Below are 16,420 nucleotides of genomic sequence, written 5' to 3'. Positions count from 1 at the left end.
TGATAGAGATGCTTCTCAGAATGTGTGAGAGATGATTACAACATTGTGGGAGAAATGAGGATGATAATGATGATGGTTATGACACATTTTAACAGAGGTGATGGCCATATCGTGAAGGAGGGGATGAGAAACTGAAAGACGGGAATTCTTCTGTTTTGGAACAGTACATCCTAACACCATGCAGTGACATGAAGGACCAGTAGTCTAAAAAGACTTTATTTAATTAACAGTAGTTTAAAAAGATTTCTTTAAATAGATTGTGCTCACAGATAAATCACAGCAGCTAGAGAAGGCCAAAGGAAGAGTTTTAATGGTGTAAATGAAGTAATAATCCAAAAGCAAACAAAATAAAATGAATAGAAAACAATGGAGGGAGGGTCAACATAAGTAGCTCTGTTGAGATCGATTGAACACGACACGGTATATTCCAAATCCTTTAACTGGAAATACCAAGACTATCTACAAGAAACTGCAAGAAGCACAATTAAGGTACTGTAGAAACTGCATGTAAAGCTATGCCGATTCGACAGGAATGGTAGTCCGTTAGGAACCGTGGTCCGATACCCATTACTGTGTACAGTTGACATTCGTCCCATATACTAACTCCAAATACTATGACTATAATCCTACCTAGAAGAAATCACATGGGACCCCACATTTTCATACCTACATGTGCACGCATGTGCTTATGTGGACAGTGTCTCAAAATTGATTGACATATCCAAGTTAAAAACAGTCATGAAAGACCGTGAGATTTCATCAGTGGCACAACCCTGCTATCTTAAGCCCTTGTCACACTTTTTGGCTAAAGTCCAGTTGTTATGAGTTTCTGACGAATGTTCTATATGATAAAAATAAAAGTAAAATTGCGAAGTGTTTTCGATTACTTGTACTCGGGCACATCTAGCGTATGAAGAAGTCATAGTGAAACATCAGACACTATGTGTGCTTACGGCTGCTTAGTGAAAGAAAATGACCCAAAAATAGCCCACCTAGACTTAATATACACAAACATTTAGCAGGAGCCTAACTCCTTCTAGTTGCAATTATTACATTAATGCTACATGTGGTACAACTATATTGCCTCATTTTTTGTCATAGGAATCCCCTTTTGTTGATGTACAGCCCTCTATCAGGGCCACGGGGAGGCTTATATATATATATATATAGAAGTGTCACCCCCTACTGAACCAATACTTTGGGGAAGACAAAGGACTGTGGTGTAATATGCCCCTGGTATCAGTTTATTAACATCAAATTTCACAAAAAAAATGTAGACCAGGCATTATAAGTACTCAATATCTGCCTACTTTGATTATTGATTACTTGATTATTAATTATTATTTGATTACTCTGATTCAAGGGTTGACGCTTCTACTGTCCATTTTATATATATATATATATATATATATATATATATATATATATATATATATATATATATATATATATATGGTGCAAGTTGCAACTGGTTTTTACCCATACCGGAAATCTCGGATTAGTTCTATGTCATAACGTTGCCTACGCAGCAGCCGTCGTATTCGCACCTTCCACATCTTAATCTTTACGGAGGCGATTATCGTATATAAGTCACTGGCGGGCATAGGACGGGCACTGGCGCAGAAAACTTCGTCCAAGAACATGAAGGTGGTAATTGCAGTGATCTTTTTAGCAGGTAACATGAAAACTAGGTGTACTTGGTCTCAAAAACCTATCATCTGATGGTTATTTTCTCCAGTAATCCGCGTAAGGCATGTCTTGGTATTCTCAAGAACCTACAGTTCAAGGGAAGTTATTTATAACCGTCTCAATCGGTGTAATGTCGCTTTAAGATCTGGATGATGTTGTTTGTTAGTTTTGTTTTCTTTAAAGGAGATATATGCATCAATTCTAACCATTTCTTTTGCGTTTCTGTGATGCCTGGTACTTTGGTTTGCTTTTTTGGTCTGGGACTGCAAAATAAATTGAATTCATATAAGACATATGTAACTATTGATGTTATGATGTGGCCAACCCTGCACTGAAATCGCTGTATGGACAAAGCAAAAAAAGAATTTCTGTATTAAGAACGTGTCTGTGTATTGTTGGTAGTTATAATTTTAAATGTTTTTTTTTTTACAATTTTCATTCTTTCCTTTCGAATCTCATTGAAAATGTTTTAAGTGCTGGATTTTCAACTTCTAAAATGGTACAAAATTTTGATTCCTTTTTTTAGGATTAAAATACTAAAATACGCGATATGCATTATTTACTGGTTCCTCAATTATGATATTATCAGATACTGTTCTTGTTATATGGTCATCACTCAGGACCATTTGTTATATTGGAATTTCTGTTCTTTAAATAATACCAGAATTTTCAATGATTCACTATAGGCGCTGTCCTCGGCCAGCAGTCGAGGGAGGAACGCTGCCAGCTTTTGGAGGAGAAGGGATGCCAGGACCGGTGGAAAATTAACAATCTGAGAATATGTGGCTCTGATAAGCAAATGTATACTTCCTGGTAGGTGATGGCCGCTAGAAATTGCACAACTACATGCGGTAGATTGTTCAACTCTCTTTCTCTCTCTTAACTCCTCTCCCTAACTTAAATATCAGCTTAATTACAATTAAAGTGCACTGGTAATATATATAAACATATGTGCACATACTGACAGTAGTTCTAGTGACATATTATTTTCACCGTCTTAGTCTTATTTATTTTTTAATTGAATGTTTTGTCACGACAAAAAAAGAAAGAGCAGGTAACAAACAAATAGCTAGGTTACGTTACTATACTTTACAATCCCCATTTTAAAAAAAATAGTAATGAACTTTATTTTCTGTAAACGTTATTAATGAATTTCTGCGTGTTTTATGACAGGTGCGCTTTCATCACCGCTCAGTGTGCCGACGACGACTTGAAAATGGACAGGAACATCAGACACTGCCTCCAGGGCCAGGTGAACGTGCTCAGCAACGTCACCAGACTGCCTCCACCCACGAGACCTCCTCGCCCCACAAGACCATCCGTAGACATATGCCAGAGTATTGAGAAAGATGGCTGCTCTGACAGGATGAACCGCCCCACAAGGCTTTGCGCCAGTAATGGGAAAATGTACACAACTGGGTGAGTAAATATGTTTTCTGGCAACTAAGACTTGGCATATACCTTCTAACTGTGAAACAATAGCTTCAGCAGATTTTGCACGTTCCCAGTTCTAATTAACCCCTCCGTTTCGCACACGCACACGTGTAATGCACACATAAAATATTAATTAACTTCCAAATATACATATACAGACTTGACATTTAATATGGAATATTTTTTCCAAATCATTTTTCATCAGTTTTTTCCTATTTTGCTGACTGATAAATGAAAATAAGGCTTAAAATTGGGTTTTAATAACTTTTAATTATCCTTTTGATGTCATTGTGTCTTCAGTTAATTAATGGAATTCGCCAGAGAAGCAAACAAAAACACATTGCCTATTCTATGTAATACGACAACAATTAAAAGAGATATTTTGGATCTCCATATTTTCCAAATTATTTTCTGTAAAAGAGTTTTACTCCTCACAAAGAACCCCCATGTCAGTGTCTAGTCACAGTAACGGTCGCTGTTACGCTTGACCTCTTCTGTCTGCTACCAGCGCTCTCAAGGGGCAAGGCATTCCTTGGGTTAGGTTTTTAGAGTTAAATCTGGAATAACATTCCAGGCATCGGTCAAAATCTGTCCTATTTGGTCCAGTTTTGTTGTAGGACATGTAGGTCATTGATTCGGCGAGTAATGGCCTACCCACATATTGTCTATGTGGTTCAAAAGTGGCGATTTTGATGACCAAGGTAGCTGTTCATTCCCTTGGTTCTGTAAGTAATCTGCTTTTAAAAGTGCTCTGTGTGTACCGGCAATTTCACCGTGCAACCTAAAATTGTTCCTAAGGTGCCCCCTGTCAAATGATAGTCAAGTGGTTCCCAGATTATTCCTTTATTTGATCTGGTTCAGGTTTTCGTGGATGACCACCATTGGTGTTTTGGCACCAATGTGGTATCCGCTCCAATTACCGATGCTGTTAATGAACTAAGTCACTTTAAACGCGGCACACGCTTAGTTGTTGGCCTCTTCTGGATGTCTGTAAATTCTGTTTTGACAAGTTGAGCGGTATAGGTGAAAACTGACCTCAATAAAGAAAGCCACGAGTTTTCAGTGTTCAACTCAAAAACAGTCAAGGTCCCCAATTCATTAGAGAAACATACAGCGATGTTTTGCTGTTTACAGTGGGTTCCCCAGAGGTCGTCTGGTATTCTAACCAGCTAAAACCAGTTTGGTGTTCGCTAAGGGCCTTGAAAAATGCGTTTTGGTGGCAATTTACCCCTCATTCTGAACGGACTGGGTGGTTTTTGTTTAGTTGCAACAACATATCCCGACAGACAGTACGTCCTGTACCCTGGTGGTAAGATTTCAATACATTGGGTGTGGTCTCTGTGTAGGTGCATCAGTCTGGACATTACTCTATAAAACTGTGCGGACCGTTTCGTTTGGCGCAATTATCTGTCTGGCAATGCCTGGATTTTCGAGCCATTCTGCCGCAGATTAACAAATTTGCGGAGCAGTGCATAGCTCATTTTACGCCTTGCAAAACTGACCACTTGCATGCCAAATTTCAAATTCTTCTATGCAGTAGTTACCGACATATGGATACTTTTTTGGAAGAACCATGCTTTGCCAAAGCCAAGCTTTGACCTGCCCAAAGGAGCACTACCCAATTAAATCACTGCATATTACATAATGCAGCAGCGCAACAAACCTGGAACTCAGTGAATTGGAAGTGACACACCTGACTACACACTTCTCCATTCACATATCTTATATGAGATCTGAGTTTTTTGAAAAAAGGATGCATTTTTACCTAGGCATACATTCGAAACTGAAATATTCCATATTAAATGCCAAGTCTGTATATTGTTATAATATTGTAATATTCTGGTAAAATGAGTCAGAAACGTTTTTTAAAATCCTTTTTGAAAACAACAACTACGTCACTGCTAAACGAAGAGAAGAAAATTGCATGTGTATAGAAGTTACCTTGACTGTTGTTTTCCAGTTGTGACTTCTTCAAAGCGAGATGCGAAGATGCTACCTTGAAAATTGACAGGAACATCAGACACTGCCAGAGCCAGGTGAACGTGCTCAGCAACGTCACCAGACTCCCTCCACCCACGAGACCTCCTCGTCCCACAAGACCATCCGTAGACATATGCCAGAGGATTGAGCAGGACGGCTGCTCCGACAGGATGAACCGCCCCATAAGACTTTGCGCCAGTAATGGGAAAATGTACACAACCAGGTGAGTAAAAGTAGCGCCATCAACTTGCAACATTACCTTTGAAAAAAAATCATTTTGAAAACGTAACCGCAACTGTTTTCATTTGCAGTTGTAAGTGCTGATCAAGTCATTAAGACACATGTGAACGTGTACGTGAAGCACTTATTCTTACTGTTCAACGAACCCCAGTATACATAAACTCACAGGTACACTGTATCGAGATGAATAAGATAATTTGTATTTTGATTTATTTGGATCAAATAAGTCTGTCATCTATTTTCAAAATATCCAAAAGTTTGCATGTATGCATAAGCAGCGTTGATTTTGCTTAAACATAAACTTATATTACTTTACAGTTGTGATTTCACCAAGGCAAGATGTGAGGATCCTGCTTTGAGAGTTGACTGGAACATCAGGCACTGCCAGAGCCAGGTGAACGTGCTCAGTAACGTCACCAGACTGCCTCCGCCCACGAGACCTCCTCGCCCCACAAGACCATCCGTAGACATATGCCAGAAGATTGAGACAGATGGCTGCTCCGACAGACTGAACCGCCCCACGAGGCTTTGCGCCAGTAACGGGAAAATGTACACAACTGGGTGAGTGAATGCGCCGTGAGCTTGCACCATAAACAATTTACATACTTAAATTTTAAATCATAATTATATATATTCTCACATGCAGTAGTGTGCTCTCATTAAACACTGTAAAATTATGAAATGCATAATTCATCTTACAGTTATTAAAAAATAATTATGGCACCGGCGCACAAATATGCATGATCAATTTTTGCAAGTTTTAGATTCTATCAAAAAACATAATGTTAAAATATATTTATATCATTTCCAGATGTGACTTTGTCAAGGCCAGGTGCGAAGAACCTTCCTTGAAGCTGGACAGGAACATTAACCACTGTCGTCAGGACGAGTAAAATGACGCGCAACTTAATCTTTACAAGCGTTGGCAGTTTACGTTAAATGGCCGTATTTTGATTTGAAAAGAACATGTTTTGATTTCTCTTAAGACACATTTCATCCTATAATTAAACTGAATGGGTATAATAATTGCCATCTATTTAAAAGCCTAAAAATAAATGTTTTACAATACGATGTTCGAATCTGCATTCGGTTTTTGTGTATAGAATCAAAGTAAGAATCGAGATTCAAGACAACTGATTTTATAGAACAGTGACCAACTTTCACCCCACCTTAATTTTACTTCGTGCAGTAGTTAGTCTATAAACAGAGGACCTATCTCTCAAAGCATTCAAATCTTAGGCTTCAATTCAACTAGATACTGGGTGGTATTTGACCAGGAGTCGGCAAATATTTTACAGTTCGAATGCGCTAGAGGAGAAATTAAACTTGTCTGAACCCACCCCAAAAGTTGGTATTTTGCTTAAGTCTTTGATTTTTTAAAATGGAAATTAGTCCAGTTGGATATGTTGTCTAATGGGTCCTAGGATAAGGCTATAGTTCCCAATGACATCCTCTTTGGAAATGCAGTTTCTTTGAAAGTTCCTTGAGATCAGGACCAATATATATCGTTGTCCCAAATAACTGCCTTTGCTTGATTTGGTAGTTTATTTAAATTAAAGAGGCATGCGGATAGATGAACCATTTTTGATTGGTTTGTTGTTACATGTACGCGTTACCTTAGGAATCTGAACCCAGTTGTGCCTCATTTCCAGAGTACATGAGAGGAAGTCCCATTGTGCCGACACGCAATGAAAACACGCTCAAACTTAATCGGGTTATTTTAGGACCAGGGAACTTCTCAGCTGGCTCTGATAAGATATTCAGTGTCAAACTCCAGACAGAATTTTCTCGTCAGCTGGGAAAAGCATGTGCTATGGAAGCCAGCAAAAATCCTCATATCCCCAAACAATTATATGTGCACCCATGTACACCAGTGACTAATAGTGTAAAGTTAGGCGGAAACTGACGAAAAATTATTCTCCATTACCTTATTTCAAAATGAATAACAACAAGTCTTATGGCTATGACCAGATAGCTTTTTCCCTATTCTGATGAACAAAGTTTCATTTGACAGTGCACTGAGATATTAAGAAAATGGTGCTTTCCAACTTTTGTGATAATTAAAAGTCATTAAAACTATCCAAAAAAAAAAGTATCCTAACTGCACATGTTTTGCATTGTTTGAAAAAAAAAGCAACCTGGGAAATATAAACACAATTTTTCCTTTACAAATTGTAGATTTTACAAATTTTAGAAAAGCAGAGAGACAGACAAATTCAAAAATAAACCATCAACCTGGGCATATTTCAATGTTATCCATTTCAACTCACTATTTTAGTTTCGTGCGTTTATATTTTTGTTCAGTGTACGTATTACCGGAATCTGCACCCAGTTGTGTCTCATTTCCAGAGTACATGATATTTGAGAGGAGTCCCATTGTGCCGACACGCAGTGAAAACACATCCTAACTTACCATACCCACAGATATTTGGATCGATCTATCTCCCTGGTGAGTCTCACTAAATTGCTGTCAACTTAATTTAAATGTTTGTTACGCCTAGTAAAACTGTTAGGGGGTAATTAGGGGAGGGTGGGGCAAGTTCGCACACCCCAATATCTCGAAAGTGAAACCATGAATCACGCCCTCCTTCCTTCTGACAAATTTCTAGGAGCCTGACGATAATAGTATGTTTCTCATTTAATTTTTATGAAAATGATGCGGACTAGCCCCACCCTTCCCTATCTTTACCCCTAGCTGATTCGGTAGGCGTCACAGACATTTAAGGCCCAATTCCCATAGATCTTAGATCGATCTATCCCTGTGGGGGGTATCTCTAGATTACTGTCAGCTTAGCCGGCTTAAGCGTCTGTCCCGCCTACTAAAAGCTGTAAGGGGGTAATTAACTATGGTGCGCGCTCGGCTGACTGCAATTTAGCGTGAACCCCCAGGGAGTTAGGTCGATCTAAATCTAAATCTCTGGATCGATCTAAATATCTGGGAATGCACCCTAAGCCTCTTGAGCTTATAGCACTTTAGCGTGATCCCCTAGGGAGGTAGGTCGATCCAGATGGATCGATCTAAGTATGGGAACCCAGTCTTAATCTGGTTATTTTAGGACCGGCGAACTTCTCCGCTGGGTCTGATAAGATTTTCAGTGTCAAAGTCCTGGCACAGAATTTTCTCGTCAGCTGGGAAAAGCTTGCGCGCTGGAAGCCAGCAGAAATACTCATAACCCCAAACAATTATATGTGCATACATGTACACCAGTAACTAATAGTGTAAAGTGGGGTTGTTAGTAGAAAAGGAGTTGAGCTGTTCGGCGGAAACTGACGTAAATTTATTCTCCATTAGCTTATTTCAATGGCTATGACCAGATAGTTATTTTCACTATCCTGATGATCAAAGTTTTATTTGACAGTGAGATATTTAGAAAATAGTGCTTTCCAACATCTCCAAAGACTAAAAGTCATTAAACCTATCCAGAACTTAAGTATCCTAACTGCACATGATTTTGCATTGTTTGAAAAAAAAGGCAACCTGGAAAATAAAACCACCAGCTTTCCTTTACAAAACTACAAAAAGCAACCTAGGCTACCAGCATTTTTAGTGATTGTATTACCACTAAGTTTTTGGTGTCTCTATATATATGACATGATTACCATTATTCATTCTGTTCTCTGCAGTAACAAAGACTACAAGAGGATATTTTATGGTTGGTTGTATTCGTCAAGTGGAACTGCAATTTAAGTGTAAGTACTGTTCATTGGGAGTTAACAATAGGGTACCATGGGCAAGCAGATAAAATGGCTAATTACGTACATTTAGAACCATAAAACGGAGTTCAAAAATATTTAGTTGACCCCATAGGAAAGCATTCACTACAAATCGTAGCGTATTGCAGATTTGTAGATACGTTTTAAGAAATCCAGAGAGGCAGATCCCTTAGCCTTACGCCCGATCCAATTCCACCTGAAGAAAATATGTATACTTTATAAACATGTACAAAGGCTGGAAAATGCACTCGACTCTTGTTACTATGTCCTTATTGTTTTTTAGGGAAAATTCATTTTAGAAGTAATATAAATTGGCTCATGACATACATTACTGTATCATTCTTTACATCGCATTAGAGGTAAAACTTGTTTTGCTCACGGAGTATATAATTATTCTGCGCGATCTTTATAAAATATTATGTTGTATATAGAATATATGGTCAGATTTTTGTCTGTCATTTCAGAAGATGACCGGATCTCTAGTTGGCTTACTGTTGGCAATGTGTCTAACAGCTGTTGTCATTAAAGAAACAGAAACAGATTGTTGCTTTATGTCTTTTGGTTTCTGTGGAGACTGCACTAAGGTAAGGAGTCATGAAGCCTGTTGAAATTATTATTTTTTCTTTTAAGATATTACATACGATTTTTTGTACATGTTAATTAGCGTGATTGTACTAGTTCACACACTAGTGCGCCTGATTGGTCTTAAAGTGCAATTTCAGATCACAAACAATCTTACATGGTCTTAAACCATGAGTAAGATCATAACTGGGTTGATTTGCAATTAAGTTGAAATGCAACCGTCTCCCCACACATGTTCTCCTTCCGTGAGGGGAGGTATTCTCCATTGTTAGGGGAGAACATTGCTTGACCACCTACGTAAATATTAGATAATTTTGTATCTTAAAAGGATTTTAAGACTATTGCTGTGACCTAAAATTGCACTTTAAGACCGAATAAAGCCCACTAGTGACTTCTGTTTTTCCTCTACTAATGAGAAAGGGGAACCTTTGTTGGCATTGTCAGACATCATCCTAATTTTCAGAAATGCAAAAAAAAAAATTGATCATCTTAAAATGAGGGATATTCACTGCCATGTCTGATTTGACCGTGATTGCCGATACATCATAGGTAGCTGTATGGCAGAAATAACATTATTTATTGTTTTATTGACATGAGAATGATATAGCCTCTTATAGGTTGATTACCACAACGACTAGGCCTTGGTCTGACACGATGAACATCGTGGGTGCCATTCATTCCTCAGCACCAGATACTATTTTTATGACCATCAATACTTTTCCAGAACTTCTATTCTTATATTCATTAAAAATGGGACATAGCGAATACCAATGTGTTTTTTCCAGTTGTGAACAGTAACTTCAGTATTTCTGCAGCAATTAATAAGTGTTCCGTCTAACATACAAATAAGTTATGTTTATTTTATTCATTGATCACTTGCCGCACGTACATAATTAATGTACTAAATTTCATACTCAATAGAAATGCAATAATACCTGGTTTGTAAAATTAAAGGTATATTTTAAATAAGGGAACGTTCCCGGTGGGAGAATACAACCCAAACATACATGTAGTTACATCTTAACGGTGAATAGAACTATCAACATTATTTCAGGGGACTCCGTTTTGCGGATATGGGAGTTGCAATATTTTCGGCTGTTCTTGTGATGGAGGATGTCGAAAAGACTGCGGTGGCATACACAGGGATAAAAAGTACGTCTATTAGAAAGAAATATTGTCTGGCATTCAAGCATTTAACGTGTCTTGAATTTACGGATTCAAAATACATTAAGTTAAATATCATCATATGAATGATACTTATGTATGGTAAATCATTTACAAGTTTAAGATATAATTTTAAGTTTCAGCAAAAATGGAGGGAAAATATAAATTATATTTATTTTCAGAATGAAATTTGGACTAGGTTATGTCCCTACTAGATGTGAATGTTCAAACAAACGATCAGTGACAGATGAAGCTGGTGATGGTACTGATGCAGTGAGTGTATAAAATGGCACTGATAGAGGCAGGTATGCAAGGAAAGGGTTAACCCAAATATATTTTAAATATAGACTATACGTTCATTGTACTATTAACGTTTTTAGTGTGCGTCCTGTGGTAATGCTTTTTAATCTGATTTTAATGGAATACTGTACCATAAATATGGGCACTGTAAACGCCACACTTTGCTCCAAATGATTAAATGTGTTGGATAATATATGTTCATTGACTTGACAATTCTGCCTCAAAGGTGATCAAATTTCCAGGGACGTTTTGTCCGAAAAAAGAAGCATTGACACGATTTCATCACCACAGTTGAAGACAAAGTTGATCTTGGGGAATTTGACCTCGGTCTTAAAATTTATTTTAAAGAAACAAAAAGTCATTTATAAATGCGTATTCAATTACTTCTGATTGCGTAGAATAATAATATTCAGCTGCATTCTTATTTGGTTTCCTTTTGCTCTTACTTGTTTACTACTCATTCATAGAAGACTATTCATTTGCGTAATAAGGATTTGATATATAAAGACATACAGTACGTACCGTTCCGTGTGACACAAAAATCTTTATCTGTCTGGCAATGTCTGTCTTTTTCGCGCCATTCTACCACAAATTAACAATTTTGTAAAATGCTGCTTAGCTCATTTTACAAACTGCAAAACCGACCACTAACAATCAAAATTGCAAAGGGTTCTATGTAGTAGTTGAAACCAGAACTATGTTTCGCCATAGCCAAGCTTCGACAAGCCCAAAGCAGCACTACCCAATTCAACCACTGCATATTATGGTAGTCAGTTAGTTGGTAGCGACACATCGGACTATACATTCACATTCTTTATATGAGATCTGGGTTTTTGAAAGAAAGAACGGGAAAAGAACGGAAAGGTCCTAAAACAACATAAATAAATGAAATGCCTGTTGATATATGCTTCGTTTTGTTCCGTGGCCGTGATGAGCTACAATAAAACACTGGTCAATAACCCAACGTTGAACCATAACGTTGATAAGATGTTGGATAAACGTTGGATTTGAAAGTTGGATCAACGTCAGATAACAACATTGTATCAACCTTAGTTGTTAGACAACATTCTTGCATGAAAAGACATTATGACCTGAAATGTTTTTATTTTTGGTACAAAACACAAGTACACAATTACAACGTACACTGTAAAAACATCCAAGTGCCTGCTTTGTCTGATTTTTTTCAACACATTTAGCTCCTACCGTGTAAGCATGTTTTGCACCTAAGCATGGTACACCCTTTTAGCCTGGATGTGTTTAGCAGTAGGACATGTTTGATGGCTAAATATATGTAGAGTATATACAGCTAGGCTTTTTAATCTGTTCTCACTACCGTGATCGTGTCTACGAACACGGTTACTCTTCACCGTGACCAAGCCTACCGCCCACTTTTTGAACAATGGAAGTAGGAGGATCGTTTAACAATGGATATTTAGCCAGTCGCGTTGCAGGAGAGCGTGTCCCGATCTCTCAACCAGGCAGAGGGCGACCGTCTTATTCAGGAAGCGTGTGCATTTAGGCGTGATGTCATTAATAGCCGCTAATTGCTGTTCGGTAAATATTGCACCGCTTCTTATTACTTCAAAAATCAAAGCATCTACTTACTGTACTTCGTCAGTTAAACGGGAATATATAAAGCGGGTTTAGCAGAAAATACAATTAACAGCATATTCACTTAAATAAACAAGTGTAAACACAAACCAACGCTCAATTTGAAGAGAATAAATAAAAAATGATAGTATGACTTTGACGTGTCGACACTAACGACTCCACCATTATCGCACTCTACCACTCCATATCTGTCTGCAAATAATAGTATTTGGCAACATAACACTCAATCTACAAGTCAATAAAAATAAACAAAAAAATTAAATACGCTGTACATTATCATTATTTCAGGACGTGTTTATAAGCCTTGGTTAATTTATGAAAATGTCTTTTTTCTAGTTGAATGATATTAAAAAAATTACTATGAAGAGCATCGCCACTACAGAGATAAGGAAGTAAACTCTTCATGACACTAAGATGGGTGCAAATGTGTACCCTCTCCAGCACCGTTAAAGGTCCACAAACAAATATACACACATTTGTCAAGACGACAAGATAGATTTCACTACGATGTATCAAGTGTAATAATTGTTACATATATATTCTGAATGTTGCTTACTTATAATTGCATTAAGAAAAAATCAGTATATCAATTAATTCAGTTTAAATAAAATCATCTGCAACAGAGGCTAAAAGCTGTGCACCTGGGACTAAGGGACTGCCTAAGCTCAAACGTATTGAAGACAAAGACAACTTCCTTTCTTTTCCGAGAGAACAATAACGGGGGCGAAAGGAGCAATTACAACGTGCAAACGTGCATCAGATAAGAAGCCCTACAATATAGTTGCGATTTTATCTGCAATGGTGGTCACAAGCTGGTCTCATCCTTTAATGCGATGGAGTTTGATACACCACACATGTAAACATACATATTTAAGAAAAAATCGAAAAACATTTGTACAACTGGTCTGTGGGACAGTCATTTACTTGTATTGAAACTTAAAAAGCATCAAAAAGGGACTCACTTGTACAGTTGATATTTGAAGAATGACGCCGAAATATTTTCCTGTTCCTGCAGCGTACATTAACTGTACTTGTGTATACATGTACTTACGTACGTATTTATTCTCCTCTCGAAATATATCGCGCACAATTCTCTCTACAACTATCATCTTTATATGAGGAATGTTGAGGACATTTTGAAAAACAGGCAGTCTCAAAACAACTTTATCACTAATAGTCTATTCTAAATATTTAAATACAAATGCATTTATAAGGGCAAATACTGTATATCATTTTGCTTGCTTATAGCCCGCATTCCTGAAGAAATGCAGTAAGTCACTCTTTACAAAGGTTGAAATGGTGTCGCCGACATAAAACAACCACACTTGGCAATCAATGTTATGCTGGAGTTTTGTTAAGTGATGTCAGGCATAGACCTGAAAAGGTTAATTTGATCTACATTAGTGCGTTAAACATCGAAACGAGGTAATTTCTGGTCGTGCGTCTCCGTCGATAATTAATATACCGGTATGATAGAAGAAAGAGTCTTGACAATTTCCCTCAAAGTTATCTCTTCATTGTGTCGAGACGGGAGATGTGCATTGGCTATACAGTACTAAGCAACGTTCGTACATAAACGTTTATCTAATCACATCTGTCAGGACGTCAAGATAGATTTCACTTAGATGTTTCAAGTATAATTTCATATTTACTCCAAATGTGGCCTAATTAAAAGTCCCTAAAGAAAAAGCAGCATATCAATTAATTTATTTTAAGTTAAATCATCTGCAACAGAAGCTAAAAGCTGTGCACCTCGGACTAAGGGACTGCCTTTATTGAACTAAACTCAAACAACTTCCTTTCTTTTCATACAGAACAATAAAGGAGGTGAAAGCGGCAATTGCAGTGTATATACGTGCATTGTACAGTGTACATCAATTAAGGGGTCCGGTTGCTGTAAAGGGTGTAATTATATATATGTACTCCAATAAGGTCTTGGTGCGATTTTATGTACTATTAAAACAACCTTATATTAATGTCACTGGGTTTAGCAACAAGAAATTTAATTCACATCTTTCCTATTGATGTTAAATGTAACAATCAGGGCTGAAGAGGCGAAATGGTTAAATAAATATGGGGCGGGGGGGGGGGGTATACTTTTTCGAGAGAGCCAGGGCGATTTTATTGTATGCACTTCGCACCGCTTCAGCAGGATTTCTGCACTCAAAGTCAAGGGATAAACAAGAAATATCATTAAATACAGTGCACATTAACAACCAACCAATCAATTGTATATACTCTAAACAGCAGTGTACAGAAAAGATTGCATCTTTTGCTATGATAACGCTGTTTCATCAAACTTGAAATTTAAACGAATTTCAACCAAACACGTAATTAAAACTTTTTACAGCAGGTGATTAGTTGCACGTATTTTTTATTTCATTTTTGTCATTTTGTAATAATCAACACATTTGACTTATGAAATCAAAAGTATTTAATTATTTCAGAACGCCTAATGAGTGTACATGTAAAGGCACACGCTCACAGGTAGCGCGTGTCGATGTGGCAGTTGACAAACCTAAATCAAGCTGTCTAATTAATCTAGCCCTTCATTCATACTTCACTTTTTCAATTGGCTTGAGCATGTTATCGTGAATCTTATCGTTTCACCTTTAGAAGCCAAAATTAAGATGAAAGGGCAACATCGGTAAATTAATTATATTTCATTCAATTACAAAATTCTATTTTTGAAAATGTCTACGAAGTTTGGAATGCGGTGAATAAACAGAAATATCGTCAGTGCTTGAACCATGGTTAAACCCAACATTTAGTCTTCCATGTCTTAACAAAGGGCACGTGCCGTTCTACACCAGAACAATGCTTGGGACTAGCGGGGCGTATGATTGCACAGGCTGCTTGACGGGACACGATGTAGACAGCGGGGAGTCCGAGATGGTTACGATTTATAACTTAACAGCTTAAACTGTCGCTATTTGCCCTGTTATTATCCACGTGGGGGTTATCAGGAGTCACGGTCGCACTGACCGTGACCTACTGTGAACGGTCTTATTGGCCTAGCTGTATGTATGGCCTTTAAGTTACGCTTTCGAAGGTTTAGTTTAATATATATATATTCTGGATAAACAGCATGATAGTAATCCAAGGGATAAGAAATTTATCCAATATCGTATTTGGAGAAGATATCCCAATAATGCAATAAGTTGCTACAAACATTGTAAAATCCACGATAGTTGCTAACAAAAAAGTGATCTTTACCATCTTTGGAAAATAAATTACCCACTATAAACAATATAAGTATATTTCAAGATGGTACAAATCCTCTTTGGAGATGAGGTTTCTTTGAAAGGACCAAGATATTCTAATCCAATATAACTACTGAGGCAGTGGTTTATTTTAAATAAGAGAAGTATGCAGAGAAAGGTTAAAGCATTCTTGATCGGTTTCTTTGTACTGTATTACCTTAGGAATCTGCATCCTGTACAGAGAAGCTCTCATTGTACTTATGCGCAATGAAAAAAATATTTTAACGCAGAGTAGGTGATTATTTGATATTGTATGCCAACGTGCCCTATCCTGGTGATCAGAGTTTCATTTGCTATTTAGAAAATAGTGCTTTCCAATCTCTATGATAAATAAAAGTAATTAAACCTATCCAGAACTTGAGTATCCTAACTGCACATGATTTTGCATAGTTTTGAAAAAGGCAACCTGGAAAATAAAACCACTAGCTTTCCTTTACAAAATT

At 37.3% G+C, this 16,420-nt stretch overlaps 1 protein-coding gene across 1 annotated transcript; it reads left to right on the top strand.

Moving 5' to 3' along the window:
• Positions 1–1,517: 1,517 nt before the first annotated feature.
• LOC106157898 (uncharacterized) lies at positions 1,518–6,414 on the top strand. The gene is made up of 6 exons (XM_087018512.1): positions 1,518–1,675; positions 2,376–2,502; positions 2,863–3,108; positions 5,084–5,326; positions 5,662–5,904; positions 6,155–6,414. Exons 1-6 carry the CDS (start codon positions 1,642–1,644, stop codon positions 6,234–6,236), a joined length of 975 nt encoding a protein of 324 aa, XP_086874638.1. The 5' UTR covers positions 1,518–1,641; the 3' UTR covers positions 6,237–6,414.
• Positions 6,415–16,420: the final 10,006 nt, after the last annotated feature.

This window comes from Lingula anatina, chromosome 7, assembly GCF_051362555.1.
Source record: "Lingula anatina isolate TDL-2025a chromosome 7, LinAna3.0, whole genome shotgun sequence".
Classification (NCBI taxonomy): Eukaryota; Metazoa; Brachiopoda; class Lingulata; order Lingulida; family Lingulidae; genus Lingula; species Lingula anatina.
Note: the sequence above shows the minus strand (reverse complement) of the source record. Positions and strands in the feature narration are given on the sequence as shown.

Excerpts from the sequence above, each read along its gene's own strand:
- LOC106157898 (XM_087018512.1), top strand. The coding sequence starts at position 1,642 with ATGAAGGTGGTAATTGCAGTGATCTTTTTAGCAG. Across the intron at positions 1,676-2,375 it reads TGCAGTGATCTTTTTAGCAG|GCGCTGTCCTCGGCCAGCAG; the intron begins GTAACATGAAAA and ends GATTCACTATAG. Across the intron at positions 2,503-2,862 it reads AAGCAAATGTATACTTCCTG|GTGCGCTTTCATCACCGCTC; the intron begins GTAGGTGATGGC and ends GTTTTATGACAG.